Here is a 12,255-nt window from a genome sequence, read left to right as displayed (position 1 = left end):
CACATATTACATTGGAAGTACAACAAGAAATTTTATTTTAGTTGTTTAACCATCACAGCTATATTTTCAAATGAATCGATACTGCGGATTGAATTAAGAACAAATAATCATGCAAAATTCTGATTATGTTAACATAAAATCTTGTCATAATATAAAATTGAAAGGAATATCGTCAATACTTTCAATGAGAACAATTACCTCCAAATGCTCCTGGAGGCACCGCAGTTTCACGATACTTCGGCGAAGCCCACCGCGGAGAGAATGAACTCCGCCGGCTTGCAGAAATATGGCGCAGTCACGAGACACGTCACTCCATGATAGCCGACTGAGATTCTCTGAACTGAAATATTTCTTCTTTTTTCTAATGGTGGGCTTGACATTCACAATTGCAGGTTACTTTAAATTTTGTGAAAATAGATGGTAGGAAACTGCTACGGTATCATACTTTTGTAATTCACATATAGGTGGCGGGTGCATAGACGAAGAAGGAAACTGTTCACTTTCATTTCTGCTGCGTCACCTATTTCCATGTTCAATTTATAGAGGACACCTCTTTAGCATCCCAGAAGAAGCATGCGAATTTGGGTGGTTTGCCTCAAATAAGAGAAAAAATTATCTTTTGAGACTTTCTACTGTTCACAATTCATGTTTCAAATCTTTTAGGATTCAAAAACCTATCGGACAACACTCCCAATATCATTTTCATGAAGGATAACTCACCTTGCATTTCAATGAAATACTTATCATAAATATCTAGTGGGAGGGTTTGGTTTTGACCTTAGAACATTAATATCTATATTCTAAGGTTTTGACCCATGGTCATGAATTGCAAAATCCAAATTAATTTTACGATTTTCAACCCCGAAATTATCTTCACAGAATATCTAGCACTGAACAGAATCAGATTAGATTTTCAGCCTTTGAATTCATGGATCGTGTGCTCGAAATAGGAGAGACGCGGTGTAAAAACCGATTTTAGCAATGAATTTGATGCAAACTGTTAGGGTCAGATGAAAAGTTTATCCCAACCGAACTAAAAATTATAAAAACTAAAATGTATGAAAAACTAAGAGATATCTAATGTTTTTTATCTTGACTTTACTAGGTTTTTGTGCGATCTCAAGAAGCTATAGCGAATTGGTATTCAAATCCAGGATGACCAAAAGGTCGAAGAAAAGGAATTGATGGAAGGGTCTTAGAGCATGATTTGACCTCTTCTGAGGTTGGGTCGCTAAGGGATCTCCCTGAAGTCATTCCCAACTGTAGCCATCGATGGACCATAAGCGTTAAATGCAAGACTTTGGAAAACGTCACTGTAAGTTACCAATTCGTTATGACATCGATAACACAGGCCAACAGATATAATGGTTGATCAACCGTTGCTGGTTAATTTCTGGGTGCAGAATCAGAAATAGCCCTGGGAAATTTCATATCAGATCTATTTTTTGAGGTATGCTATATTTAGCATTTACCTTCAACTTGTGTATATTTCACGTTAAAACTATCACTATTGCCAGTTTAAAAATACATATGGATTTAAGTTACTATTGTGAAATTCAAATACATTAATCACTTGTCAATTTTCGTTTATATAACTTTTTCTAATGCAGCTTAGATGTATAAATGCCAAATTTCAATGCATGATACTATAATAAGCTATAATCCATTATAAGAAGGTTAGTTGAGGTATATATTTGGCTAATTAGATTCTAACTTTGAGCAGGAAATTTCTATTCAATCTGTATCGCAAAAACTAGAGCTGATAGCAACAATCTGATTGTACATTAAAAATATTTAAAATCAGTTGTTGGATTTCAGACACCAAATTTTTATTGTCAGTTTGTTGGCCTGTGTAACATTCTATTTGGTATTCTTAAACTTTGTATTCTTGCATCCAAACCTTATCTCTCTCGGTTCGACAATTATGAAAAGTTAATTGTTATCAATCATGCGTCCAAGTAAAAATGGCGAATAAACAGATTTAGATATTAAAAATTCTGTTCAATTTTCCTAGACAGTTCAATGTAAGGGAATCGAAATCATTTAATTTGATTATTGACAGTGTCTGGAAATATTTGAAAAAAAAAAAACAATATGAAACTTCTAAAAACTAGTTTTATTACATGTTAATTTTTTTGTACACAAACATAAACACTCAAAATTATATCAGTCTTGCGATTTATGTTATCTCATTCACTGACGTCCATCAATACATTCAAAAATTCATCCAGTTGGATTATAAAAGGTCTCGATATAATAATATTTACAAACATAAATGCACATTCTAACAGTCACTCGGCCTATTTGGACAAAAAATGGGATACAAGGAAAAACTATGTTTTGTAAAACGAAACAATGTGTAACGGAAAAAAAATGTTTTAGGCGAACCAAAATTGAGCAATTTCAAACATAATTGAATGATTTTAAAAGTGCAGTAGTAACAAGTGTAATGAATACTACTGAAGAGAATTTGCCAGGAATTTATCTTGATAATTAAAGCTTAATTACAATGAAAATATTTTTCACAATGTTCGTACATCAATATTTCTTCGATTGTAAAAATACTGGCAAATATCTTTTCTATTTCGGAAATTCCTTTCATCGTTTTTCAAGATTGCTATAAGAGCACCAAACTTCGTAGAAAATTCACAATTTTCATTTGATTCGTTTAGACTATTTTTGAGGGGCACAACAACCTGAAGATGGCACTGAAATAGGAATGAAATAAATAGCTATTGCTATGGCATAAATAAATGAGCATCGTTTCAGATACAAGCAATAAAACAATATACTCTGCAAATTGAAAAATATTCAAAGTAATTAACAAATCAAGTATAACTAAAATGGACTTCTGGACTATTTCAAATCATTGTGCCTGCTTTAGTTTACCTTTGTTTCGTACTTTGTCTAATAAATATTGTCGATTTGACTTGTATGTTGAATAGGTACTTTGAAGTCTTAATGTTATCATTATCATTCTATGGACAGTTATATACAATTCTTTACTGGGACTATTTACACTCTGCAAGATACTGTACAAAAAACTTTTTTAAAGCATAGAAAGTATCCATGAAAAATAATTATATCATTAATAGAAATAAACACCAATGTATTTCCTTGATTCAAAATTTGGAATTTCACTAAGAAGGACCAACTATAAAACATTTTCAGTAATTAATAAAGCACATGCTTACTCAATGTTCTCTTGTATTTTCAAATACTTTGCACCAATAAACTGGTGTTGTCATTAATATCCTACTGATATTTATTGTTCGATTTTAAAAAATATTGCTATAAAATTCATTATATCCTCAAGAGTATTGAAAGTTGACTTTCTTATTACGAAATTGTTTATATTTTGAACAGGTACTTCAAAAAGTGAGAAATGTTAGTTATTATTGTACGGGCATTGAGTGAGTGGTATTTGGCAAAAGGATAAACAAATATACACATTTTTATATAAGTAGTCTTTCAATTTCATTGAAAATTGTCTTGATGTGGGTCGTTAGTTGAGAACCCTCAAGAGCAGTCACTGAACAAGCTATCACTGGTCTAGAGACATGCACGACCTAATGCTTGTTTAGACCTGCCAAAATAACCAATTCCGAAATTCCACGTTTCAATGTTTTAGTAACCTCGTTTGCACCTTTTCTTAATTGGTTGTAGTTCTGTGCCATCTGTACCAAGTTCAAAATTTTCATTGTAAGCTGACCATCAGCTAGAGGATATGCCTTTGGGTTGATTTCTTCTGCCATTTTAGTGAATTTTTTTGAACGTATCTGATAAAAAAAAAATTAATATTTCTAAGCCTCTCTGCAGTTATTGCTTCACTGAGGTGTTAGTTCTTATAAGAAAATGTGTATCAAACACGTGCACCCGGCTTTCGATCAACAAATAAAATTACGAATATCAACAAAAAGTCCTCGTAGAGGATAAAAAACACAATAAAATGTCTCACGTCTCTCGCAAGTCCGTGAAACAAACCTAATAGTTATTTGTACAGCTCTTTTTATACACACTAACGGCTAGACAATCTTTATACTAGTATCGGTGTCGAGTTTACACAGTGTCTTTTTCACTCTCATCGCCGTCAATCTGACAGCCGGGTTGGCATGCCAGCATTCCTGCATCACCTTCGAAAGAGTCAACAACATAAATATTTTTCATACAAATAATTTATTTGAAAATATGATAATTGAGAATATTAAAAACAAAGCAATTCTCAAATTTTTTATTGATATCAAATTAAAAGCATTCACAATATTTAGTTATTGTTGAGTTTTTCTGCTATATACATATTTATTCAATGTCGAGGATTCTTAAATTATAAGTATCATTTACGATCTTTTTTCTTCTGAATTTTCCTCTTTTGTTTTTTCGACTTTTTGGGAATTTTCCTAGGATGTAACCAAACTGGGTATGCTCCATCTTTGTTTCTCAATCTTTTTAAATTCACTTTTGATGACGAAACATCAACATCCATGGTTTCGTCAACTTGAACTATTTCATCAGACTGATTCTTAATCTCTTCAGCTGTCTTTACCTCAGCTATTTCTGTTACATCTCGTATGAATCCCAACGCAGCGGTATCTTCGGCCGTATCTTCTTGACACAAACCACGTCCAGCATGTCATCAAAGTCAGGATCACTAGGCACAGAATCGTGGTATGGCACACAGTATTCGTCGGCTGTCGAGATCTTATGCCCTGTGACACACCTCCTCGACATCTCCCACAGGACCAGACTGAAGGCGTACATATCGGCCATCTTGTGAGCCTCGAAGCTCTTCACGTTGATGGATCTGTCGAGGATCTCCGGGGCCATGTATCGTCTAGTTCCACTTCGTATGTTTGGGGGAACCTCGATTTCGTTTGTGTCACTTAGATACTTTACGGCTAGGCCGAAATCTGCGATGCAACACTCTCCGTTGCGTTTCACCAGGATGTTTTTGCTTTTGATGTCTCGGTGGGCTATGGCAGGTTTGCCTCTTGTTCCGAATATCTCGGTTTGTAGGTGGGACAGTCCACTGGCTATGCTGGTGGCCATCAGATGCAAGGAGTTTGGATCTAACACGTGTGTCTGTAAGTAATCGTACAAGGATCCATGATCGTGGTAATCGGTTATCAGCAACATCTGGGTCCAAGAACCGGTGCCTTTGATGTCTGCCGCTATGAAACCCAGGATGTTATCGTGTCTCATCAGTACCGTCTGGTAGATCTCGGTTTCCCTGAACCAAGACTGCTCTTCGGTGGTGAAGAACACATATTTAAAATGCTCGCCCCTCCAGTTGGCCAGCCAGACTTCTCCGTACCTACCCTTGCCTACGGATTGCACCATCTGGATCTGTTTGGCGATTGTTCTCTGGACAAGGATGGGGAGGCCTGAACCGGAACCACTAGACTGGTCCAGAAGGTTCGATAGGGGACCGTGCACTTCCATGTTGGAGTACTTGACAGGATAGTTCTTGGGGCATAGGTTGTGTTTTCTTTGGAAATCTTTCCTGTTGTACTTCTTGTATATGATGGCGATTACCAGTAGGAAGATGGTCAGACAGACTGTCACCGAGGTTAGTAGGACTATGTAGGGGAGGTTGTTGAACTGGTTGAAAGTGGGCGCTTCCGTGGTGGGTCGCTCTGGGTAGAACGGTTTGAGGTTGCGGTTGCATTGGTTGGTGTCATCGCAGCATTGGATCGACTTAGGCACAAGGTGAGGCACTAAGTGGCCTTTACACTGGAAAGAAAAAAGAAATTGAAGGATTGTCTCTTATAAGGGGAATTAGGGGCAACATTCGCCGTGTTATTGCCGATATACGGCCACAAATGTTGGAAAAAGTCATCGAAAATTGGACGTACAGATTGGACTACATCCGAGCCAGCCGTGGCGGTCATATGCCAGAAATCATATTTAAAATTTAATGCCACGAGATTATCTTGCGGATAAATAAAATTCATGTCAATTGAATAATCCATCGTTGTTCTATTGCAATTTAAAGTTCTATAGCACTAAAAAAAACACCCTTTACAAATACAAATCATATGACATTTGAGTTAGGTTAGAAATTGTTAGTGCCATTTTTGAAATGAAAAAGTGATGCAATAATGATCCTTATATATTTAATCTTCGATATTGATCAAATGTGAAATATTTCATCAAGTTTTTCCAAATATTCAAGTTATGAAACGTAACAAGGTAAATATCAGTGTTACCAACTAATATAAAAAATAGTTCTTCTAAGTTATGTCCAATACATCATTGAATTAAAGTTTGAGGTTGTAACTTTGTAGTTGAATCTTTATGCCTTACCTGCATGAGGCCACCTTCATCCGCAGATAAACAGCCATAAGTGTATATGGGGTACTCATAACCATCGTCGTCAACAGCAGCCTCAACGGATGCAAAGCACATGCCCCCTGGTCTGATTTCGCAAGTCCCATTGACCTGTTCATTTGGACAGTGACCCTCACAGTAGCAGTTTTTCGCTAAAAAAAAAGAACTATTTTATTCTATGGTTCGAAAGGTGACGACGAGTTCAGGCAGATGGCGCACCCGATCAACGTCCGAATAAATATTAATTAATAACTGTTGGAATTTCCTTCTGAATCTTATCGAAGACATTAGAAATGATTAACGGGCAATAACAATATGAAATACTATGAGCTGGTTGAATAATTAGGGAAGTGGCCGTAAAAATCATAGAAGAAACAGATGACACGGGTGATTTGCGTGTAGAATGCCGATTTTTAATAGTCTCGGCCGCCTACGCTATCATATTTCGGAATTTTAATGAATAGCCGGGATTGGCTGCAGTAAAACCACGAAAATCAAGATAAAGAATCGCCATAACTCGATATGAATATGAGACGAGACGGAAGAATGTACATAAACACCAACTAACAATGAAAAAGTATTTTGTAGTAGGGTCACGATCGGGACGACCTTGAAAATTTGACACATAAAGCATAAATAAATGTGCCAAGTAAGCTTTGCTGCGATTAGAAAATTATTTCGTTTAGGTTTACTATCAGGAAACATGAAAAACAGAGAAATCCACGCGAAGTATAAGTCAGCATTTGTAGTCTTACAACAGACTTGCATGTATACCTATACAAAATAAAACTTTGGATAACCTATATTCACCTCTGCGCCACGATCTCAACAAATAAAATGAAATTTATAATGCAGGATGATTGAATTTCGCTGGATTTGATCTGTTTATAATGTTCGCTCGAGGCGTATCATTTCTAATGATGTTCTCACCTAAAGAAAGGTTAGCAATCGTTAACCCATATTTCAAAATTATAGTAATCGAAGTCGTGAACTAGACAACGAAAACGGATATTCTATGATCCGATAACTTTCGTTCGTGCCTCGACTAGTAATGCATATTTGTGATGTCTGAGTGTTAGTTGCTTCAACAAATTAGTATTATACCCTTTTCGATAAGATGCAAGCATGATTCTTGTGATAAATAACAAACAGATAACTTTATCGATATTCTTAGGACTAACTCGCCAGTTGGTGATGAACACTGTGGTATCAATGTTCTACTGTAAGCAAAAAAAACTTGCGAAATTGCGAATAACGTAAATCGTAAATACGTACATTGTATCACTACAAAATATCCTTAAAAATATATAATATTTTTCATATATTGATGCTTGATGAAGAAATGATGGCCGTTTGTACAAGTATGTCCAGTATTTACAGGTGGCAACTCTACCATTGCTAAATTTACAGGCAATGCTATTGAGTCTAACACGGATTATGGACCCTTTATGGTGGAGTAGTGATGTGATCCAGGGCCCTAGTTTTGGTCAATCTTCTGATTTCTCTTCTTTCCAAACAACCTGCCTAAATTTGAATTTCTTTCCCGAACTTGTTGCTCTAAATTCATTACTTCAATTACTTCAACTGCCATCACAAAAGTATGCCAAGATTTGTTTTCGGTTTATCTATCTACAAATGTAGCATACACATTCTTCCCAATTCTTTTAACGCTTCATTATGTCTCGAATACGTATTAGTTTACGAACATTGTTGGCCTCTCTACGCTCTATCTCACGTAGGTACTGCCTTGTTAATAATAATAATAATAAAGTTGCTGGGATACTCTACTTCTTTTTCGTCAGCGTTACTATACCTCACTCCTTGATCTTTCGGAAGATTTTCATTGTGGCCCGCTAATTGAATTTAGTTGTACTACACTTTCTATAGAGCTGGATGGTTTGGAATCGCTGTCTGGAGATTTTGGATTTCTTTGTGTTGTAAGTTGCCATTGATTGGTTCTGGTGTGGTTTCGGAAGCGGTGGTACTGAGTATCCTAGAGAACCAAAATCAGGCAGTAGCTGCTCCGAACCCAGCTGAGTTATTATTTATATCTAATGTCATTTATACATCCAAAATCTGAAATGAAGATCAATCGAAGCTTGGAAACACATTACCACCTGAGATTCAAATATGAAGAAACAGTGGCTGTGATGTAAATCACTGTCAGTCTTCTGAATACCATCTTTGGGTACAACTTATCCGCTCATTTTATTGTTTATGGTTTGAATTTAACCAATGGAATCGTTTTTGATGACAGACATTTGTCGCAAACCCATTCTGCATATACTTCTGCAGTAAGGTAAGGAGAGAATAAGCTGTTTCCGTTAGTCCAGTACATCCCCTGTGGAACCAGAAGTTGCAGCCACTTTCACAAAGTATAGCTTGGTCATTGTCATGGACTTCTTTATGGCAGACTCCACAAGGATAAATTGGGGGAGCATTGGGGTTTTGTGCATTGAAAACCATTGGTTGATCTGCTGGATATACCTTTCCAGCACTCACTGGCATCGGTTTTGAATACATATTATTCATCATAAAATTATTATTCATTGAAGGACCCATTGGTGCATTCGGGGAATTCATTGGCATACCTCCTCCCATATTGGTATTCATGCCATTCATTGGGCCATTCATAGGACCACTCATAGGTCCATTGTTAATAGGACCTGGACCACTCATTGAATTTCCGTTTCCAGGCATATGAGGGCCTTGAATTCCAGAATTCATATTTCCAATGGGACTATGCATAGGTCCAGATATTCCATGCATGGGGCCATTTGGACTATGCATCATATGAGGTCCCATGTGGTTACCCATAAGGCCGTTCATTCTAGGGTTGTTCATCATTACTTGATTATTCATCATACCATGATGAGCGTTTGGACTATGCATCATTGGAGAATTCATGCCCATACCAGGACCCATTGGCCTACACATTCCCATTGCATTTACACCCATAGACATATTTCCGGGCATACCCATGTTGGGATTATTCCTCACGAAACCCATGGAATTAACATTGCTTGGGCAATCATCAAATGGATTTGAAGCAACAATAGTATCGCCATATCCAGTTAATGGCGGTGGCAAGAGATCTTGTACATTTGGACTAGATTGTATGGGCACTTGGGAGTTTTTTCTTCTCTTCTTGGGATTAGGTGCTGTACCCCCCAAATCAGCACCGAGATTCGGATTTAACCGGAATGGAGATAAATGACTCATTTTCACAATATTCTTTCAGCTCAATGAGCTCTCATATATTATAAGTACTCTGTCCAAATTTTCGCCATGAATGCATTCTACTCACAACTCTTCCTGTGTATCTTTACCATCCGATATAAAAACGTTTGTTTACCAATTTTCGATTAACAAACCAGACAAGTTAATCTGGAGAATGATACAATCTTATATTTAACCAGAATAGCCTATGTTTCAACAACATATCAGAATTTATTTACTTTCTGTAAATATACTCCATTTTTAAAACCACAGTTTTGTGATTTGCATGATTCCTCAGCACGTTTATTATCGCATCCACATAAACTTGTTCCATGGATTTCGGTATGGTCTCTCAGAAAAACAATGGCGTAGTCTAACTTTTGCGCTTCTGGGGAGGTGGGCATATGAAGAGCTTGATTGGTACCATTGTTGATGGATTGTATGTAATGTGGAGAGTTTTGGGTAGTGTGATTGGCTAATCATGGTGTTAGAGCTAGAGGAGGAGGGCAACTTTCTGATTGAAGGAGCTGAACTGTAACTGCTCGAACTGGCTTGCTCAGAAATGACGTCTTGGACCAAGTGTTGGCATGAATGTTCGGCACGAAGACGGCCTTGTTGGGCGTCATGGTGGTCGCCCGGGCACCGTTAGGCCTCAGCTAGGACATTGTGAGAAAATCCTTGAGATCCTCCGGTACAAGTCGGATCACCTTTCGGTGAAAGCACGTACGCATCGTACGTCTACTTATAATATAATACAGCACCTTTTTAAAATGAGGCTTCAATTCCCTTATAAGATATCGTTTCTCTCAGTCCTCAAGTATTCAATTTCTTTTCAATAGGGATTATTCTGGTCCAATTTATGGAATATCTTTCGTAGTTTCTGGCAGGGTTCAGGAATATACACAATAAATTTTGCAATCTGGATTTTTCTGAATTTTTCATCAAGATCTGTCATTTCATGAATCTGCAGGTTTGTTAAATGATTATATATGTTGACATAATTATGAATTATGCCCAGGTAAATTATTTTCTGGATAGGTGAGTCGTATTCTGTTGATAATTAATACCAATAAATCTGTACCAATGCTATCTTCTAGAAAGCATTTAGGTAAACTTAGAAGCCAAACAGCATAATTATTATTTCGTAGAAGATCTTCATAAGTTATTGTGATTAATATTGTGGTTAACTCCAACTTAACATCCTTTTCCAATTTACCATTTCGGTATAACGTAACAGCACTGTTCAAAATATCACAAAGAGGAAATTTGTTTCTGCACCAAAGTCGGGCTTTCCAAGAAAATAAATGTTTCAGTATTAGGAACTGGTAGGGCGCATTGTATTGGGCGCCCATCCATTCTCCGACCATGTCGCCTTCCGTTCCTAGGTAGTAGGCTAGGACGGCGACATCACCCAGTGACGTGTACTTGGGGGAGGAATCTTTTGTTGGGAACTAGTCTGAGCCATACATCCATAGTTAGTCCGACGTCGGCTAAGGCTTCTCCTTGGCTCCTTATGTGTCACCATGTCCTTAAACGTTCTTAGCAGCGACCGCCTGGACGAAGAACGTACGGACTGTCTGCGGCAAAGGATTCATCCGCCACCTGGGGCAGACGTCTAATCAGACTCTGCCGTTGCACCATATCCTGGGGGGAGTCTCAACGCGTAGGCTAGGCCATTATCTATTCTTCCACAGGGATGTTGAAACAGTTTTTTTGTTTCTGGTGCTTCATTAGCTATTTCATCAAAAGTAGTAAAAACCTCACATAAATGGTAACTAGGCTCATCGTCGCTAGCAGCCAAACGTTGAATTCTATAGGAAAAAAATTCAATTAATTTGGGAACTAATAACAATTTACAAATAATGCGTGCACATGCACATATTCCTTCCAACTGATATAAATATTATCCATGGATTGTAAGAGAAGAATCACCAATTGAATGGTACATTGAATCGAAAAACATGCATTTCATAGGTGAGCAAAAACATTATCCAAAAAACCAAATTATTTCGAATACTCAATTGATGCAAACGTAAAATGGTTCAATCAATTAAATCAATATAAATATCATTCATAAACTTACCGAAATATAATGCTTTTCCCATTATAACTTTCTTCAATTCCTCTATTCTGCTCGGCATTTGTTTCCAGAAACCATCGAGATAGAATAGAAATAAAATAACCTTTCCTGTAGGCTTAACCTTCACTTTACAATTTAGTTGAGTTGTGAGTTCACCTTCAAGCAATAGTTGAAAAATCTTCTTGGATGGGTAAGAAATGATCACCGGTCCCCAGAATAATTTTGCTGGAAAATATGAAAAATTTTAGGAATATGCTCAATTGGAGGTTAATTCTGCTATTTGGTTGAGAGTTAGCTGATATGATATGTCTGTGATATAACCTATGATTGGAAGGAATTCATATTCCTAAAGGTGTTTATCTATTATTTATTATTAAAATTGTCGTGAAATTAATTCAAATATTGACTTTTTGGGTTGGTTAATTATTTAGTCTTCTCTAAATTGTTTTGCTGATGATGCACAACTGTACCTTTCGTTTTTTCTTGGTGATGTTGAGGAAGCTGTACGGATGACGAAGAAGGATCTCAAGAACATTTATGAGTGGTCATCAAAGTACAATTTGCAGCTCAATTCTTCGAAGTCGAAAAAAAAATAGCAATACAAACATCCGTTTTTATATTCCACAACC

The 12,255-nt window shown here is 36.8% G+C and overlaps 3 protein-coding genes across 4 annotated transcripts in view; 1 reads left to right on the top strand and 2 right to left on the bottom strand.

The window, feature by feature from the left end:
• Positions 1-12,255, top strand: part of LOC123688841 (protein diaphanous-like) — a 39,250-nt gene that overhangs the window by 4,554 nt on the left and 22,441 nt on the right. The window contains exon 3 of the mRNA XM_045627567.1: positions 1,106-1,315. The gene's annotated coding sequence lies outside the window, so the exon portion shown is untranslated. The remainder of the gene's footprint in view (positions 1-1,105; positions 1,316-12,255) is intronic.
• On the bottom strand, positions 4,383-11,832 carry LOC123688838 (bone morphogenetic protein receptor type-1B-like). 2 transcript variants are annotated; one of them, XM_045627564.1, is made up of 3 exons: positions 11,630-11,832; positions 6,304-6,479; positions 4,383-5,730 (listed from the first exon to the last, which is right to left on the bottom strand). In XM_045627564.1, exons 1-3 carry the CDS (start codon positions 11,685-11,687, stop codon positions 4,558-4,560), a joined length of 1,407 nt encoding a protein of 468 aa, XP_045483520.1. In that variant the 5' UTR covers positions 11,688-11,832; the 3' UTR covers positions 4,383-4,557. The 2 variants fall into 2 exon arrangements, with proteins under 2 accessions (XP_045483520.1, XP_045483521.1); XM_045627565.1 differs by lacking the exon at positions 11,630-11,832 and adding an exon at positions 7,603-7,618.
• On the bottom strand, positions 8,450-9,818 carry LOC123688839 (protein pygopus-like). Its single transcript, XM_045627566.1, is given in 2 exon segments — positions 8,450-8,632; positions 8,635-9,818. Coding segments are annotated over 2 exon segments (1,005 nt in total). The 5' UTR covers positions 9,550-9,818; the 3' UTR covers positions 8,450-8,542.

The sequence above is a fragment of the Harmonia axyridis genome, chromosome 1 (assembly GCF_914767665.1).
Source record: "Harmonia axyridis chromosome 1, icHarAxyr1.1, whole genome shotgun sequence".
NCBI lineage: Eukaryota > Metazoa > Arthropoda > Insecta > Coleoptera > Coccinellidae > Harmonia > Harmonia axyridis.
Note: the sequence above shows the minus strand (reverse complement) of the source record. Positions and strands in the feature narration are given on the sequence as shown.

Bases quoted from the DNA above. Each gene is read 5' to 3' on its own strand.
- LOC123688838 (XM_045627564.1), bottom strand. From the start codon at position 11,687: ATGCCGAGCAGAATAGAGGAATTGAAGAAAGTTATAATGGGAAAAGCA. The intron at 6,480-11,629 runs GTAAGTTTATGA...CTTTTTTTTTAG, and splicing joins GGGAAAAGCATTATATTTCG to CGAAAAACTGCTACTGTGAG. The intron at 5,731-6,303 runs GTAAGGCATAAA...TTTTCTTTCCAG, and splicing joins ATGAAGGTGGCCTCATGCAG to TGTAAAGGCCACTTAGTGCC.